The 19,472-nt window shown below is 45.5% G+C and overlaps 1 protein-coding gene across 4 annotated transcripts in view; it reads right to left on the bottom strand.

Moving 5' to 3' along the window:
- Positions 1-19,472, bottom strand: part of LOC140907834 (mitogen-activated protein kinase kinase kinase 3) — a 121,858-nt gene that overhangs the window by 88,751 nt on the left and 13,635 nt on the right. For 3 of the 4 annotated variants that reach the window (XM_073334711.2, XM_073334714.2, XM_073334720.2), the window contains exon 2: positions 6,193-6,272. The exons of the other annotated variant lie outside the window; for it this stretch is intronic. In XM_073334711.2, coding sequence (XP_073190812.1) covers positions 6,193-6,196 — 4 coding nt within the window. In that variant the 5' untranslated portion in view covers positions 6,197-6,272. The remainder of the gene's footprint in view (positions 1-6,192; positions 6,273-19,472) is intronic. 4 annotated transcript variants of the gene reach the window in all.

Raw genomic sequence — 19,472 nt, 5'->3', positions numbered from 1 at the left:
GGCAGACCTACACAGAGTTCAACCTCTGAGCTATGATATGCAAAACCCTGACTGGAGGGGGTGGACAGTTCCCAGTCAGCTTCAAAGAGATACAGTTTCTTAGTAAACAAAATTAAGTACCTACATACTATTTACAGTGGGGTTTGTGTGTATTTGGAAACTTATGAATAACTGTTAACCAAAAGCTATGAAGCAGTAAGTTGGTTGGTGTTCTTTCTATGGACTTCCCCATTTGATGCTATTACGTGCACTTCAGTGCAAGGTTCCAACAGAGAACACACACTTCTATATTTTAGGATGCACGAACAGACCCACTCCTCTCTGATCTTCTCACACAGATGAGGTCTCAGTCCTACCACATGCCTTCAAAAAGGGGTGTGTGTGTCCTCCATTCTCCTGAAACCAAGGAGAATGGCAGCCCTTCAGTACCCTGCAAACACCTCAGAATCTCCACAGTCTGATCTCCTGACCAGCAGCAGTTACAGGCCCTGAGCCAACAGCCAACTCTCTCCGTGGATTCCAGTGGGCATTAGGAAACGGCTGCCGGTAGACAAGTCGGAAAAGGTATGGAGACGCAGCCCTTGCAGCAGACACCTTTTGGTTTTATGCTGAGGGAAAATGGCACCCTGGACAAACTTCTATTTTGGTGCCCCTGGCCCTTATAGGTACGGTACTCCCCCCCCATTGCTCCTGACCCCCACAGGCTGTCCCCCCCCACCCCCGCAGTGCTTAATTTGTATTGAAAGAGTTGCCAGGGTTCAGCCCCAGCAAGCCCCCCCACAAATTAAGCACTGGCTGGGCAGCAGAAGAGTGACAGCTGCTGGCTGGACTCCTAGCTCTGAAGGCAGCTCTGCCACCAGCAGCACCAGAGAAGTAAGGGTGGCAATACACCATATACCATGCCACCCTTACTTGCTTCACCCCTAACCCCTGTACCCCCTTCTGCACCCACCTGCGGAAACTGACCAGGATGCATGGAGCAGCTGGTACTGCTGCTCATTCCCCTCCTCGCACACAGCTCCTCCGTGCCCCCCTAGAGGACGAGGATGGCTCCCCCACCTGGGCCGTGTAAGGGAAAGGCAGGAGAGCAGCAGCTCCGGAGGTTCGCCTCACAGCACAGCTCAGGTGGGGACAGTGACCTGGATGCATGAAGCACTTTGTGAGACTCCTTGCTTCCCCCCACCTCACAACCCCTTACGGGGGTGCGGAAGAACGCTGTGTGTCGCCCCTCTTGCCCTGCCTCTGTTGGAAGGAACCAGGAAGAAATCTGGGCACCCCACCCATGTTGCCTCTACAAGTTTGCAGCGTTACCCCGCCAGCTCTGCGCTGCTTAACCCTCCCCCCACCGACCACAGCAGCCTGGGTGGTCACCAGAATGGCCCACCCCTAAGACCAGCCCTGCTGAACACCTATATCTGTAGCCTCCCCCTCTCAGACTGCTCAGCTGTGAGGTGGTGAATGTGTGGAACCTGCTATAGTGCTTATCCTCCACAGAAACCCATCCTCACCACTTCAGAAACAGCTATGAAGCATGTCCAGTAACTATCACTCCCACTCCTTGTGATGTCACTGGGACCATTTAACTCGGTTACCCTGTCCTGCACATGTGCAGTGACACAGAGCTGTCAAAAATCCATGGAGCAAGCGAACAGGAGCAGCTAATGGGGGGAGTTTAGAGAGGGAGTTCTCCAGGTGAAGGAGGAGCGATTACGTGATCCTTGGGGTAAATTTGTTGTCTGTAAGCATGTATGTGTTTGTGAAAAGAAAAGGAGTACTTGTGGCACCTTAGAGACTAACAAATTTATTAGAGCATAAGTTTTCGTGAGCTACAGCTCACTTCATTGGATGCATACAGTGGAAAATACAGTGGGGAGATTTTATATACACAGAGAACATGAAACAATGGGTGTTACCATACAGACTGTAACAAGAGTGATCAGGAAAGGTGAACTATTACCAGCAGGAGGGAGGGGGCGGGGGGGGGGACCTTTTGTAGGGATAATCAAGGTGGGCCATTTCCAGCACTTTACAAGAACAGTAGGAGGGGAAAAACAAGGGGAAATAGTTTTACTTTGTGTAATTACTTTGTGTGTTCCTGGTATGCCTGCTGCTTGACTGAAATATACCATGTGGTCTGTCTGTTTGGGGAACCATGTGCTGAGCCTAGCGGCCTGCTAGGCAAGGCTGAGAGCTTCTTAAGGAGGCTTTGATCCCTAAGCCCTTTAGCACCCATCAATCCTTAACCAGGGGGGCAGGGCTACTCAGGAAGACCAGGGCTTTAAAAAGCCAGCTCCTAAGTGACCAGAAGAGCTAGCGAACAGGAGCAGCTAACAGAGGAGTTTTGTGAGGGGGGCTAGATACACTTAACATTCCTTAAACTTAAGACAAAAAACACCCCCTGATAAAAACAAAACATCAACAAAGGAACAAGCTGCAGGAGTAATAAGAGAATGCAGGCAGAAGTCCAGCAACAGAGTGGGGGTTATCCAGTTTATTGCACTCAATGCAGTATGTATAAATTACCTGGCTCTCCAAGACCTTGTACGGGCTTTGGAGACCAGACTGGCTGAACTGGAGGAATTACAGGAGACAGAGGTACATAGATGAGACTTTCCAGGACAAAGTAGAAAGTTCCCACTCCCCGTCTGACAGCCGCTGTGCTGTTGAGGAGGATGAAAGTCTCAGGGAAGAAGAGCATCCAACTGGAGCAGAGGGAAACGATCCCATAGTTGGGACCCTCCTTCCAGATAGTGTCATGGTATCCTCTGGCACTGAGGATGCCTCTCCGGGGGAGGGAACTCCAGGTATTAGGAAGAGACAGGTAATAGTTATGGAGGATTTGATCATTAGAAACCCCAGATAGCTGGGTAGGAGATGACCAGGAGAACCACATGGTGACTTGCCTGCCTAGTGTGAAGGTTGCAGATCTCAAGACATCTAGATAGACATATGCGTAGGGCTGGGGAGGAGCTGGTGGTCGTGGTACATGTAAGTACCAGTGACATAGGGAAGGATAGGAGAGAGGTCCTGGAGGCCAATTTAGGCTGCCAGGTAAGAGATTGAAGTCCAGGACCTCCATGGTAGCATTCTCTGAAATGCTTCCGGTTCCACGCACAGGGCCAGTTAGACAGGCAGAATTGCAGGGTCTCATTGTGTGGATGAGACAATGGTGTAGGGAGGAGGAGTTTAGATTTATTAGGAACTGGGGAAACTTTTGGGAAAGGGGGAGCCTATTCAAGAAGGACGGGCGCCACCTAAACCAAAGTGGAACCAGACTGCTGGCACTCTGTTTACCAGAAGCTGGGATGGGTGACAGGGGATGGATCACTTGATGATCACCTGTTCTATTCATTCCCTCTGAAGCACCTGGCATTTGCCACTGTTGGAAGACAGGATACTGGGCTACATGGACCTATGGTCTGACCCATCTGACGCAGTTTTTATGTTCATGTGCCCTTCCCACTGCTTCTCTCCAGCTCTTTGGCTTTGAAAATAAAAACAAACAAAATAAAATGCTGCAGTAAAAGTCTGTGGGTTACGCTACCTGGTGCGGAGGGGTCATAGGGCAATGACGAATCAGGACCTGAGTGACCTGTCCAGAGTAAGAACTGGAAATAAACATTTCTGGCCTGAGTTGAACAAGTGCATTTCCAGTGCCAGTCCCCCGAGTCCTGCTTTAACTGCTAGGCCACATTGTCTTTGAAATGCCGCTGAAAGGTTAATAACTAATGATACATCATATTTTTATTCTGCCATCTATGCAACTATCCATTCTTCACAAATATCGTTAGCATGGCGCTAAATGGGGCACAAACATTAAGTAACATACCCAAGGTCACACAATACAAACATGGCAAAGCCAAAAGAGAAACCAGATCTTCCGACTTCGCGCCCTCTGCTCTATTTACAGGGCCATGCTGCTTCTTTGAAGCACCTCCCCAAGGAAAATGGGGTTATGGTGAAATCTGAGTTACTGATCACATTGTGAATACCTCATTTGTCCTTGTAAGGGATCTGGGGTGGTTGTTTCTTTTAAATTGAGAACAAATCCAAGTCACGATTTTGGAGATGTGGCTGTGTTAAACAGCACCACTGGGGTCTGATCACAATGCTCATACCCTGGGTAATAAGCAGTGTTTTTTACAGTTATTCATTAAAACCCCACCTGCTGTAGACCAAAAAGACTTGAGAAAAAAAAAAAACAACCCCCCCACCAAAAAACCAAACCCACCATTGTAGATTAAACACGAATCTTCCCTTCACCTCTCTGCAGTTTCAGTGCATCCTCACGTAAGCTCCTTTAGTCTAGCGACTCTCAGAGGGAAGTAAATGGGGCAGTGAAAGTAGCATCTCAGCGAGGCAGTAATATATACTGTACATCCTGTACCCATCTAGCCCAAATAACTGGGCCACTTAGACCAGAGTTATGCTCACATTGTGTTCTTGTCCACTGCAGCCTGGCAGTTCTAGCTGCCTTTGTGTGCACCTATGTTACAATAAAGTTCAGACGCACGAGAGTTGTGCACAGACCCAGGCAGAGAGATCAAAGCAGTCATAGGCACAGAACACCCAGCGGAGTGCTGAAGGGCACTGTGAAATGTAACCCAGCCACATTCGCACACTGAAGAGGGATCTAATCCCAGGGTTAGCCCACACCTTTCCCGCCCCAAAATTCCAGTAAAAGGGGAAGCAGTCAAATAGCTGGCCAATTAAGACTTGGATTGAAGGCGCTAACTCACTGCATAAAAAATATCAGAAAGTAAGAACTACAGTCGGTCAACATTTTTTGTCTACTTTTTTTTTTTTTTAAATATAGCAAAGAATGAACATTTTCATTTTTGTTTGAATTTTTTGCTTTCTCCCCCCACCCCACATGAAGGAGGCGGTGGGAAGAGAGAAAGGAGACAAATGAAATATTTTTCAAATTTCAACCAGCCCTGATGATTTTCTAATGATTTTCTATCACTCCCAATTCTGTCCTGGGCTGGATTAGATAGACAGTGAAGATTTACAAATGAAAGGCCAGTCATAACCTCCTAGGACCTCTACTCCCCCACATTAGTTAGATCATTTTGTCATTGGGTGAGCTAGCCCTTTAGGAAGTGGAGCTCAGCCTCACCTGAGCCAAGTATAACCCACCTCCCTAGGTGAAGGGAATGATTCCAGAGGTCACATGATGGGAGCATATGACTCAGAACCAGTCCACTCGGGAAATATTAAGGACAGCCAAAGGTCAATTAGAAAAATGTGACTCGCAGAAGACAGAACCTGGTTTAGGTGCTTGATCTGCATTGAACTGTTTTGATTTGGGAAGCCGTTGAGTGGTTGACTGCCCAGACAGACAGATACACACATTGGTGCCACAAGAATATTGAGTGTTCTAGCTCTGTCTCAGTTCCCTGCAATGATTTTAGATTGCAAGCTCCTCAGTGGAGATGCTGTGATTTTTCTCTAAATGGACGGTAGAGATTTCCAAGGAGACTAAGGGAGTTAGATTAATGCCCCCGAAAGTGAGTGGGAACCAGGTGCCCAACTCCCTTAAGCATTTTTAAAATGTCATCCATACAGCACCAAGCACGTGGTCAGTACGCAATGTATCAGAGTAACAAAATCCTGGCTGCCTTGAATTTCACTGTGTCACAAGTCCAGGCCACTTGGAACTTCATGGCTACAACATATATAAAACTGGAATCATCCTCCGCCTCCAAAATTATAGACTCCTACTATCTGAGCAAAGGCAGATCGCCATTAGCAATAAAGGGCTTAGGGCACACAACTGAGCAGATTCCATCCAGTAGAGGGCAGTGAGGCACATATTCACTAGCCAATTCATGTTTTTTTCTTTTTTTTTTTTAGTACTACAATAGGGCTGAGAGGCCCCATCTGACATCAGGACTCCATTGTGCTAGGTGTCATACAGGTATACAGCAAGAAAGTTCCCTGCCCCAAGAGCTTGCATTATAAACTGTGGCACAGAAAGCTGAAGTGACTTGTCCACGATACCACAAAGACACCAAAAGTGGTGTTTCACTTGGGACTCTTTTCTTGACTGGAAGGCAAGAGAACAAACAAATTTAATGTTGAGCAAAGCTATTTCTGCAGATTTTCCTGCTGTGGGCTGTTTTGTCAGGTACAAGACACAATAACCTATTAGAGAGAGGCTCAATTGCTCCAGTGGGATGCACTCCTTACCCATGTTTGCATTTACATCAGGCCTCCACTCCAGCAGTCATGGACACTCACACCTCGTCCTCCACTCACAAGTGTCCACCCTGCAACAATAATACAAACAGAATTTACAGGTGAACTCCAACACAGCTATCGGTGCAGATTATTTGATCTGATTGCTCTTTATCAAACAGGTTTCCATTTTTGCCCTGTTTATGCAGGCAATTTATTTTGATAGCAATCGGACAAGCAGTCTAGACTCCTCTGCCCTACCTAGAGGTATAGTCTCAACTTTGTACACAAACTTTACTCACCTTGTGTCTCTATTTCCTCACCTGTAAAATGGACATACCACCTACCCACTTTGTAACATACTTCTCACCCACAGGCCTCAAAGCAACCCTCTTCCACCGAGTGCAGACTACCTATCTATTGTACTCACTGTAGCATAAGAGCACCTCACCATACTGAATGTAGCTCACAACATCCCTGTGAGCCACTTCCCGCAGCTCCCATTGGCCGGGAATGGCAAATCGCAGCCACTGGGAGCTGAGGGGCTCCATGCCTGCGAATGCTCCAGGTAAACAAAATGTCCTGATCCGCCAGCGGCTTACCCTGACGGGCTGAGAGCCAAAGTTGGCCAATCCCTGAAATATAGGGTCTGCTTATGAAAGGGTCATACAGTTTTTACCATTTACACTTATCCACCTTGGGGGGGTTCGGCTTATAAACAAACCGGCTTATGATCAAGTATGTACGGGTACTTCCTTTTTGCTTCTGTTTTCAAATTCCATGTCACACTTTCAGAAATGAAGTTGTGTGCCTAGTTTGTGCACACAAGTACCACAATTGCATGTAAAGCATTGTCATCTGTCTGAATGGTCAGCTAGACACACAACTGGACATCTGCCCATGCAAATACGCAATTTGTACAACACCTGCGCATGCAAGTAACTCATTCAGATGTATGCCTGAAAATGTGATCCTGTGACCTTTCTCTTTGAGAAATTACATGTATGTTTTATATAGTCTTTCCTCGAATACAAACCATCAAGCTCCCACAGTTTAGTTTTCACAAGCAACCCTACAATAACAAGCCAGCATCCATGTGCAATGGAGTAAATAGCAATGCAAACATATATGGGTTTCATGTTTTCTACTTTAACATTTTTTTAACTATGAAAATGGATGCCCTTAGAATTGGATTGCAAATTCTGTTGTTGTTTTTTTGGCCAGATTCCCAGCAATACATTCTAGCTGTCCCAGTTGAGGAGCACCCAATCCCTGTCTTTTAGCACAATATTACTATTTTACAGTGGCCTTTTACACATCTCTCCTATTCCAATGTATTTCCCCAGACCTCTCACCAGAGTCCCTCCTTAGAGCTTTCAAGTGCTGGTAGGTTACACAATGTCAGCTTTCAGAGGGGTAGCCGTATTAGTCTGTAACAGCACAAAACAAACAAACGAGGCGTACTTGTGGCATCTTAGAGACTAACGTTGATTTGGGCATAAGCTTTTGTGGGCTAAAACCCACTTCATCGGATGCATGCAATGGAAAATACAGTAGGAAGATATATATACACAGAGAACATGAAAAAATGGGTGTTGCCATATCAACTGTAACGAGACCAATTAATTAAGGTGGGCTATTATCAGCAGGAGCAAAACAAAACTTTTGTAGTGATAATCAGGATGGCCCATTTCAAACAGTTGACAAGAAGGTGTTCGTTCCAGTTGGTATGGCAACAGCCTTTTTTTCCATGTTCTCCGTGTATATATCTTCCTACTGTATTTTCCACTGCATGCATCCGATGAAGTGGGTTTTAGCCCATGAAAGCTTATGCCCAAACAAATTTTAGTCTCTAAGGTGCCACAAGTACTCCTTGTTTTTTTTTTTTTAACAAAGTCAGCTAGCATTTGGAATAGACCCCAGGTCTCCTGACTCCCACTGCACCGTTCCGACGACCAGTGAATGCTGCCTGCACTGTAAATCTCTTGCAGCACACTTCACAAACTACTGGCCTATAACCCAGCCTTGGAGAAAAGCCTCCTGCCAAGCAGTAAAAGCAACAGCAGCGTGAACTCTTCCCTCCTTCAGCTCAGGGAAGGGTCAGCTTTTCAGCAACACTGTGGTCGTAAACCACCATCCTTCAGCCCCTGGTGCAATATGTGAGGGTCTGATTCAGCTCAGTGTAAACCAGAAGTAACTTCACAATGGTGAGCCCTGGCTTAGATGCAACAACTCTGGATTTGCACTGTAGCGGACATCAGAATCGTGACCATTTTGCACACCCAGGGCTTGACTTCACAAGGGGCTGGATGTTTCCTGCAAGGGGACAAGCACCACCAATTTCCACGGAGGCCAATAGGAGAAAGTGCAGGATCAGGCCCCGAGTGAACATCAAACTAGTGCGTGTTGCAATAGTGTGTCACTTGCATCTCTCTCTTAGCAACACTTTCCCACTCACCCTTTGTCTCGTTTATTTAGATCATCAGCTCTTCAGGGCTGGGACCATCTCTTCTTCCGGGGTGGGCATGCACCAAGTACACCAAGGCCTCAAACTCAGTTGGAGATTCTAGGCACTACTTGCAATACAAATAATTATTTACTGCACCACTGCATGCCGGCCACAGATCTCCAAGAGGAGCTTCACCCTCTTTTTCCATGTTGAACTTAGCCCATATATACGCTGAAACGGTGTAATTAACCCACATACAAATCACTGGTCCCCCCCGAAATGTGGCCAAGTTAGAAAACCACCCTAACTAACTTTGCTAAAATTTGGACTTTCCTTGTTTTTCAAGCAGCAGGGAGCAACACGTTGGGCCTGGAGAGCTTAACAAGCAAAAGGAGTCAAGCGGAAAAATCATCTCTCCTTTTAAAGAGTCAACAACATTAACTTTCCAAAAGTTTCCGGGCAGCCTGCCAGGATGCTGGAGTTTTGTATACTACGGAACTGTTAAAAATATTATTGTAAATGTTATTTTCATAAGCTTTGGGGGCCAGGGCTGGGGCAGTGTTCAAAACAGCAGCGATGAATGGAGAAATGGTGCTAACTTTAACATCCAACAACATGAACGTATATTTATACAACCTGCAGGAGTGGCTTGAGAGAAAGTCAAACAATGAAAAGTATAACAATTCTGCAGGTTTCACAACTCCAAGGCCCAAAGGGACCAGTGCGCTCATCTAATCTGACCTCCTGTGTAACACAGGCCAGAGAACTTCCCTGAAAGTTTCCTAGAGCAGATCTTTTAGAAAAGCATCCAATCTTAATTTTAAAATTGCCTGGGATTGTGAATCCACCACAACCCTTGTAAATTGTTCTAGTGGTTAATTACCCTCCCTGTTAATAATGTATATCTTCTTTCCAGCCTAATACCTATAACAATCTAGTTTTGTTCTACAAACTACAGTGCACACAGCCTCATGGAAATGCAGCCACCTCTGGGGTGGAGGGCAGCAGCCTGGCGCACAGCAGGTTGTGCTACACTCAGGGAAGGGAGTACATTTTGGCAAAGCTCACTGGTGCAAATTCCTTCTCTCATGGAACATGCTGCTCATGTTTTCCAAAGCAGCTTCCAGATGGGTGAGCCCAAAATGATGCACCTGTATTTTTGAGCATGGAGTTATGGGCTTTTGGGGGTTGTAGGTCTATGTTTTCTTCAGCACTGAACGTCTGCATGCAAACTGAGCCCAGTCTTGCAAGCCTGACTCATATGAGCAAACCCACTGACCTCTGTGGGATTACTCACACAAGTAAGAATTATTTGCATGACACAGGGTTACAAGATAAAGCATTGCAGTTGGGCTCACAGATCAGGTTGCATGTGTATAGCTTAGCCCTGGTCTACACTAGGACTTTAGGTCGAATTTAGCAGCGTTAAATCGATGTGCACCCGTACACATGATGAAGCCCTTTTTTTCGACTTAAAGGGCTCTTAAAATCGATTTCCTCACTCCACCCCTGACAAGTGGATTAGCGCTTAAATCGGCCTTGCCAGGTCGAATTTGGGGTGCTGTGGACACAATTCGACGGTATTGGCCTCCGGGAGCTATCCCAGAGTGCTCCATTGTGATCGCTCTGGACAGTGCTCTCAACTCAGATTCACTGGCCAGGTAGACAGGAAAAGAACTGCGAACTTTTGAATCTCACTTCCGGAGACTGCGGGAACTGTGGGATAGCTACCCACAGTGCAACACTCTGGAAGTCGACGCTTGCCTCGGTACTGTGGAAGCACTCCGCCAAGTTAACGCACTTAATGCGCTTAGAGCATTTTCTGTGGGGACACACACACCCGAATATATAAAACAGATTTCTAAAACAACGACTTCTATAAAATCAACCTAATTTCGTAGTGTAGACATACCCTTAGCAGCCTGCTTGCACCAGGGCAGCCTGCTTGCTTGTATTTAACCATTCAAGCTCTTAGCTACCTGGAAGTACACATGACAAAAATTTCAAATGTGCTACTTCAGATGGACTGATGCTTTGTTTTTAAAATGACATGTTTCAAATGACACACACATTGCAACTGCATGGGACTCCATCTACCTCCTCCAGAGAATGACGCAACTCTACCAGAAATCAAAGCTATGGCTTCAGTGACTCAGATAGAGAAACCCAGTACATAAACCACCCTGCTGACTACTTCACACTGTGGGCATAAAGTGAGAGCTTTAACAGGCAACAGTAGACAAAGGACATTATATCACTGTCAAGTCATGGCCTTTTCCAAACCATTGAACTTCCCCCCTCTGCGTGCATATTTATAAGAGAAGTAGTAGAAACTGTTCCAATAAATTATGTTCAGCCTGAATTTCCTCTTACGCTAGTGTAACTCCATTAACTTTGGTTGAATGGTTAGTAATAATAACTTTAGTAACTTAAGAGTAATAACTAACTCACATTGGTGTATGAGACAGCTCTTGTGGTTCCACAGAGATCAGTAATTTCTGGAAATCAGAGCCATAGATAACAAAAGGCAGACCCGGTCTCTAGATTCAACAGGAATGAAAAATTCCAAGGACCTCTCAGGTCAAGGCTGATGAAAAACAAAAAGGAACAAATAAACTAAGGCAAGTGATGTTTCAGGCCACAGGTCTGACACATGCTGGGCTTTTCGCTTGCATTATACCTTTCATAATGTACAATTTAGTTCTCAGAGTTCTTTCATTTGTTACACGGAAATGGTTACCCTGAATGGCCAACCAAACTGAACTAATTTACAAACGCTAATTATACACTTAAGTGGGACTCATAAAAAGGCTGCTTCTAAGAAGCAGCTCAGTTACGCACACTTTAAATGCTAAAGCGACTACGTACACATGAACCAGATCCTCAGCAGGTGTAACCTGGCACAGCTCCTTTGACATCAATCAAGTTCAATCCATTTATACCAGCTGAGGATCTGGAAGATTTGTAATTGGCTCAGAAAGAGAACTTCTCAGGAAGAAAGCCTAATGCCGATGAAGAATGCTGCTTTGTTGTTGTTTTTTTTTCGCTTTCACATAGGGCCAGATTGTGCCCTCAGATGAATATTTGTGTAGATGTCACAGAAGGGGTACAGTGCAGATGTGAGCTACATCAGGGGAAATTGAGAATATCCCCACTGACTGGAATGGAGGCACTCCCAACTAAGGCTCACTGAAAAAAAAAAAAAAAAAAAAAGATAGTCTGCAAAAAAAATAATAAATAAAATGGTCATCTCCCTCTCCCCATAAAAACAAACAAAACCAAAAACACTTTTTAGGGTTTTTTTTTTTTTAAATCAAAAAAGGTTTATTCATTTCAATTTGAAATTTTATTTTGGAGGGAGGGGCAGGTGTCTTTCAGGAATTCCCCCCCCCCTTCTAACTCTTGTTCTCCACAGGAAAAGGGGAGATGGGCACTTAAAAAAAAATACATACAGCAACCCACACACTAAAATTCCCATTCTGAATTAAATTTGTTCAAGATACAAAAAAGTGTCCCCACAAAGCTTTTTGTATCCTTCCAAAAGTCTTTTTTGATCAGACACTGACAATGACATTTCAGTGAGAGCACCTCCCAACTTTCACTTCTCATGGGGGCCAGAAATGGTCCCAGAGAGAAAGTTAGAGCCTGCATCTCTACTTTAGGGCACCAATTCTATGCTGATGTAATTCCATTGCCTCCAAAACAGCACCAAACTGATGTAACAGAATGCAGAATCAGGCCTGTGAGCTGAGCTTATCAAAGGGATTTTGATGCCCAACTCCCAATGAAATTAATGGGAAGTAGGCATCCATATCCCCTACCCAGTTTTGACCATCTCAGCCTGGTCTCTAAGAACGCTACGATCCAAGCAATATGGGGCTTTATGAGCCTCATTTAGTACCCGCTGAAATCAGTGGAAAGACTCCCATCGATCTGAATGGGATCAGGCTCAGTAGCTCCATGAATACCCAGTACATGGGTGTAACGTGGCTGTGGGGCAATGGTCTCTACTATGAATGTGGACAGCTGCAGTTTGCACTTGCTGAAATTCCAGAAGGGTCTTATTATTTCTTCAATCGCTCCTAGCAATCCCACATTCGCGGATCAGGGCTCCATTGTACTAGATGCTCTACAAACACTATCTCTGCCCTGAAGAGCTTATAACTTAGGTCAGTGGGTCTCAGCCATTTCCATACAGCGACCTTATGTTACAACAGAAGGGTTTTGAGACTCATCGTCTAAAAAGTTCAAGACCTGCCCCGCCCCACCCCGCCCCATCTAGCCATAAGGAAAAGAGGGGTGATGGTGACTCCCTGAAACCTAAAAAAAAAAGGAGTACTTGTGGCACCTTAGAGACTAACCAATTTATTTGAGCATAAGCTTTCGTGAGCTACAGCTCACTTCATCGGATGCATACAGTGGAAAATACAGTGGGGAGATTTTATATACACAGAGAACATGAAACAATGGGTGTTACCATACAGACTGTAACGAGAGTGATCAGGTAAGGTGAGCTATTACCATCAGGAGAGGAAAAAAAAACCTTTTGTAGTGATAATCAAGGTGGGCTATTTCCAGCAGTTGACAAGAACGTGTGAGGCTGGGGGTGGAGAGCTGGCAGTCACAATAGCTCAGGAAAGCTTATGCTCAAATAAATTTGTCAGTCTCTAAGGCACCACAAGTCCTCCTTTCCTTTTTGCGAATACAGACTAACAGGCTGCTACTCTGAAACAATCCTCATTTAAGACAATAGGCTCTTAGCAATTGAAAGAAAGAACATGGCCTCAGCGGTAGTTGCTCTCAGTTAGCAAACAACTTTCAGTATCTGATGTTATCTCACAAGATCAGTGCGTTTGTTAACTGACCCACTTTCTCTTCCCTTCTTCAATATCTTGCTGACAGGACTTGGAGGAAAAGCTCAAATACTGCAAACGATTTCTCACGCCAGCCATCTTCCTTTTTTAACACAGTCATCCTTCATTAACACCCTCCTCCCCCTAAATCAATAGTCCCTCTTGGTGGCATCCCATTTTGTATCTTACAACAGCATCCGTTTTAGTGAGCTACAGTTTCAATTCTCTAGTCTTTTCAGATTGGGTTGATCACCATGTTCCTTTCCAATTGACTGGAAAGGTCAGACAGGTCAGACTGTTGGCGGCTGCATCTTGCTCAGCACACTTGAAAAAGACACTGGCATGAGTCAGATGGGGTTTTTGTTGTTTTGTTTTTAATTCTTTCTTGCAAAACAAGGAAAAACACTTCATGGCACACACGCTGATCAACAGTTAATTACCAAAGAACAGGAGCGATTCTTCTCATGTTTGCAATATCAACTGTAGCGGAGTTAAGCCAGATTTACATGAAAGTAAATGAGAGAAAAATCATTTGTTAAATGCCGATGGCAAAAATGTGGTGTATTTTGCTCGTAGGACTCTGCTCTTGCATGCTGCATCTTTAAATCTCTAAGCATTAGGATTGCCAACTTTCTAACTGCACAAGACCGAATGCTCTTGCCCCACCCCTTCCCCAAGGCCCCACCCCCTGCTCACTCCATCCCCCCTCCCTCTGGCACTCGCTCTCCTCCACCCTCACTCGCTCACTCATGGGAGGGGGTATGGGCTCTGGGCTGGGGGAGGGGGGGGGCGATGCAGTCCAGAAGGGGGCTCCAGGCTGGGGCCAAGGGGTCCACGTGGGAGGGGATTCCAAGCTGGGGCATGGGAGGAGGTTCGGGATGCAGGCACCTGGCAGCGCTAACCTCGGGCAGCTCCTCGGAAGTGGCAACATGTCCCTCGGGCTGCGGTTCCCAGCCAAGGGGAGCTGCGGAGCCGGAGCTTGGGGAGGAGGCAGCGCACAGAGCCTACGTGGCGGCCCCTGTGCCTAGGGACATGTTGCCGTTTCCGGTGAGCCCAAGGGAGCCCAGTAGGGAGCCTGCCGGCCCCTCACCAACCAGACTTTTAACAGCCCAGTCAACGGTGCTGACCAGAGCTACCAGGGTCCCTTTTTGACCAGATGTTAAACCGGACACCTGGCAATGCTACTAAATATTCTGCTGTCTGCTGAGATGGACAGCTAGGCTGCATGCTCATCCCATCACAGATTACTATAGAAGACACACAGATTCTGCTCTTTCATCAAGACTAATTTTTGTTCTCCTCTTGACCTAAAATAGGTCCTCTTGACCCTTCAGTCTCAAAGTATCAGTTTGCTTTTGGCATATGAAGAAACATAACAAAAATATGCCATATATGATTAAACACCAAGCCTGGGTGGAACCGTGGGACACGCGAGCACGACCCAGTAGACACATACAGTACGTTAACTCAGCATGGTCTACAAGTTACGAAAAGAAAAGAACACACTTTGACCCAGTACCGCACATACCTCAATGGTCTGTCAGAATGGAAGGTTACAGGCTAAGGAGGCAACACATGTCACAGAAGTGGCTATACCAAGCACCCAACCACTGTAGACGCTATTTGGAACTATCAGTGCTCCATGATAGCTTTACCTAATGAGATGTTTTGAAACTCTAGGGAGGGCAGGTAACCTAGTCTAGCAATCGTCACACTGTCCATTGCCATCCATCCCAAGATGCTTTGCTTTACAAATATGAATGAAAGAAGCCTCCCAACATGCCTATGGGGAATGTGCTCTCCATTTTACAGATGGGTAAACAAGCAGAGAGAGGCCGAGAAGTGAGTAGGCATTTTGGGATGCCTCCATTTTTGAGTACCCAATTGGAGAATCCCTAGGGACTGCTTGTCAGAGGCTCTCAGCACCACAACTCCCACACTAACCTCAGCAAGAGTTGTGGGCGTTGGAATTTTTCACATGCTCTGCTTGAGGCTCCTCTGGTCAAAATACCAGGCACCCAAAATCAGGAGCTGCTTTTAAAAGCGACGGCCTGTGACTCGCACAAGGCCATCTAGACAATCCATGGCAATGCCAGGAACAGAATGCAGATAATACATAGCACATTTCATCCAGATATGTGTGTTCTGATAAAAGGGCGTAAGGATTGTTATTCCCACTTTAGTGATGGGGGACACTGAAGGGACTTGCCCAAAGTCAGACAGTGAATCCATAGCATCTGAGCCCCAGTCTAGGGCCTCATCTACTGACCACATTTCTCTGGGGTACCAGATCTACTGAGGTAGTACCTAAGCACCACATCAGCCTCAATGAATTTATTCTCACAAAAGCCCTGTGATGGAAGGAGTATTATTCTCTCCATGCTACGGCCAGGCAATTTAGGAACAAGATAGATTAAAAACGGTTTGCTCGAGGACACTGCACTAGAGGTGAGGAACAGAACCTAGATCTCCTGGAAAGAAAGGATGGTCCTGTGGTTAGCAGACTCAGAAGACTTAGGTTCAACTCCCTGTTCTGCTACAGACTTCCTGTGTGATCTAGGCAAGTCACTTAACCAATCTGGGCCTTGGGTCCCCTTCCATATAATGGTGATAACAGCACCGCCCTGCCTGACAAGGGTGAGGATCAATATATTAAAAAGGGTGGGAGGTACTCAGCTACATGGCTCCTGTGACTGTAGTATGTCCCACACCTAGATGTCCCAAACCAGGGCCTTAACTACAAATTCAACCGTCCTCTAGCGATCACCTGACTCCCAGTCCTGTACTTTAACCACTCAGAATGCTCCCTCTCCCTATTTGTTGGCTAAGTACTTGGAGACCATGTGATTCGGGGAGAAAGGAGGGCCGTTTCCTTCAGCAGACAAAAAGGACCCAAGGAGATCACTTCTGCTCCCTTCCGGGGACTGACGTCTTGCACTGAGACCCCAAGGGTATATGGTGGGGAAACTGCACTCCGAGGGTTTCCTTCCTGGGCTCGATTTAAAGCTCTGGCAGCAAACAAAGGGTCTTAAATAATCAAGATACTCCGGAAAGTGTCTCACTAACCCAAAGGATGAATTTCACCAAGGTTTCCATTTTCTTCTGCAACGCCAGTGACAGCGCCAGGAGAGAGTGCCCTTGCTTTCTGGCAGGCTGCCCATACAAACACAGGAAGCCGTGCAATGTGCTGGCTACATGCTGAATGCTTCTCTAGGACGCGAATGCCAACATAGCTGAACTGAGCTCAGAAATTGGGTGGGCAGGGAGGAAGGGAACCCCATCATAAACCCTTTATAGACCTTTTCCCAGGACAAAAGACATGGAGTTTTGTGTTTAAAAATGCCCTAGAAGTGCCATCATTCTACTCTTAAGAGATACTAAGGCTACATGTTGTCAGGCTGCCTAGTGTTAGACATGTTCAAATACCTCAGTAAAAGCTTGATCCAAAGCCCAATGTAATAGATGGAGAGAGTCCTTGATTTTCAGAGGCTCTGAATAGCACCCATAAGTCCTATCAGTGAAGTCAATGGGAGCAGCAGGTACTTAGCACCTCTGAAAAACTAGGCCACTTAGAGAGAGGTGAGAATTGGTCAGTTACTCTTTGTACTGTGCTTTGACAAGTACAGTTCTAAGGATTATTTTCCAGGTTCCAAGTAGTTATATAGCAGACACAGACAAGATTAAACTGTGCATCGAAGTCCATGCAATGCAAAATGGGCCCTTCGGTTGGTTGAGCATCACCCGTGAGGGCACACACGGTTAGTGGTTGAACAATCGGTATAAAACTATCGCTTGTTTATGCCACTGATTACTATCTATATTGCAGGCAAAGCTTTTAAACTCAAATTTAATCTCATTTACACGGGTGTAAACTAGGTGGGTCTCCAATGAAGCCAATTGAGCTACACTACTGCAAAAACCCAATGGAAAATCCTGATGCAAGAATGCACATAAGCAAGTGCTTAAGTTTAGGCATGCACATAAATCCTATTGTGGGAGTTAGGCATATGCCCAAGTTCTTTCCTGTATCAGCCCCCTTCTGTACAAATGCTAGTGAGTTCAGTCCTGCATGGTTCAGTCCTACACTCTACCATCACTGACATCAGTGGGAAATGAGGGTTTTTGGCACCTCGCTGGAGCCAGCTCAGACTGTGGAATTACAATTTTTTTTTGGTAACGTCAGTAAGGAGGAAAAATTAAAACAAGAGGCCCTACGGCCGTTCAGCATTCTAAGCAAGGGAATAAATGAGGTAGCGCTGATAGTTTCAAAGTTGACAGTTCGAATTCCAGCACTGAGCCATTTGTCATAGCAACAGCTTTTCCACTAGCACCTTTCCACCGTGTCCTTCGAGAGCCTTCATATACCATCATCATAGATCACACCAAATGGAATCTGGGCCAGCCAGGCACATGGCTAGTTAGCTTTAGCTGACCCTTCACTATTGAAAGGCTTTCTATTTTTTAAAGCCACCTACTTCATCAAAATTAGTTTATTCCTAGAATGTTCAAGAAGCCACATGCTAAAGTGTGCACAAACTTCATTCCCGCTGAAGTCGGTGGGAGTTCTGAGCGTGTAAGGAATACAGGATCGGGGACGGTACACTAGGGAGAGACATTGCTGGAAACAGGAGTAGGATTGCTGAGCAGAACTGGAGTTAGTGAGAGATGTGGTCCTCTCCGATTTGCAAGCAGGAGACCCTATGTGTACTTCTCAGCCTGTATGAGACATATTCCGTTTAATCCATTTATATGACAAAATATCGGTGGTCTTCACTATTGTAACTATGCTGCAGGCCACGGCCACTCACAACTTCACAGCAGCAGCAAAAGAGCAGCAGCAAAAAGCATAGGACTTAATCCCTTAAGAATCTGCTTTAGTTGCTAGCCACAGATCACCTACAGCACACAGTTGAATATTTCTGAATCGGTCCAGTAATGGCACACCGACACCCAGCCTGTTCAATTCAGTACAATGAGCACCTAGAATGGGACTGGCCATTGCTTTGTGTATTTTTTTATGCTTAAAAATCTCAAGGTAGGCCCTGATCCTTTAAACTTCGGTCATACAACTAGCCACCATAGTAAAAACTACTCATCTGAGTAAGGTTTGCAGGAGTTGGGATTTTCTGTTTTAATTATTATGTACTTCCCAGTAGGTTTAAGGCTCTAAAAAAGGAGAACTTTGCCTCAAACCTGTGAGTGTCATTAGCATGGGAGGTTATATTTACTTCCTGGCTGTTCTGAAATTCTACAGCCTTGATCCTCCATTTCCCCTGCCCTTTGAGTAGGTCATTTATATCTAGGTACAGTGGGTGTAAAAACATTACCCTTCTGATTAGGTAAGTGGTCTGCACCTACTTTGTCCAGGTGTAAATAACTATGCAAGATTCTGGGCAGTGGAGAAATCAGGCACATTGATTTCAATGGAGGTGAAATTGAATGAAACCCAATGGGCTGGATTAGAACAGCCCTGTACTGCGCTACCAGTGCAAAGCACTGGCTTACCTGGCCATCTCAGGGTTAGACGAGAGCTCTGCGCTTGACTATTTTTTTTTTTTAATCCCACTCCCACATTATTTCTTGCATTTTTATCTCGCTCCCACCTGCAAAAGCCTTAGATCCCGCAAGAGACACAGATTCCCCTATGCTACTATAAAAAGAAAACACACCCACCCACCATTGGCATATATATATTTATATTATTATTTTTAAAAAACCCACAGAATTTTTACCAATAAAACAAATCTTGCTTGAAAAATACTTGAATGCCTGTTAATAAGACATCAAATCTCTTTCTATCCTCACTCAAGTATTAAAACCTTTATAAAAAAAAAGTGGGAGGGACGGGGACTTGCTTTCCATTGCTGAAATTCTATTTAGGACAAACTGACGAGAGATTTAGTGTTTTCCACAAATTACTGCAGTCTGGGTTTTTTTTCCCCCCCATCTATTCCTGCCTGCAAAGTACATGTTACCTGCTCCTGCTATTA

This window comes from Lepidochelys kempii, chromosome 2 (genome assembly GCF_965140285.1).
Source record: "Lepidochelys kempii isolate rLepKem1 chromosome 2, rLepKem1.hap1, whole genome shotgun sequence".
Classification (NCBI taxonomy): Eukaryota; Metazoa; Chordata; order Testudines; family Cheloniidae; genus Lepidochelys; species Lepidochelys kempii.
The sequence above is the reverse complement of the archived record's forward strand: the minus strand, read 5'-3'. Positions and strand labels throughout refer to the sequence as shown.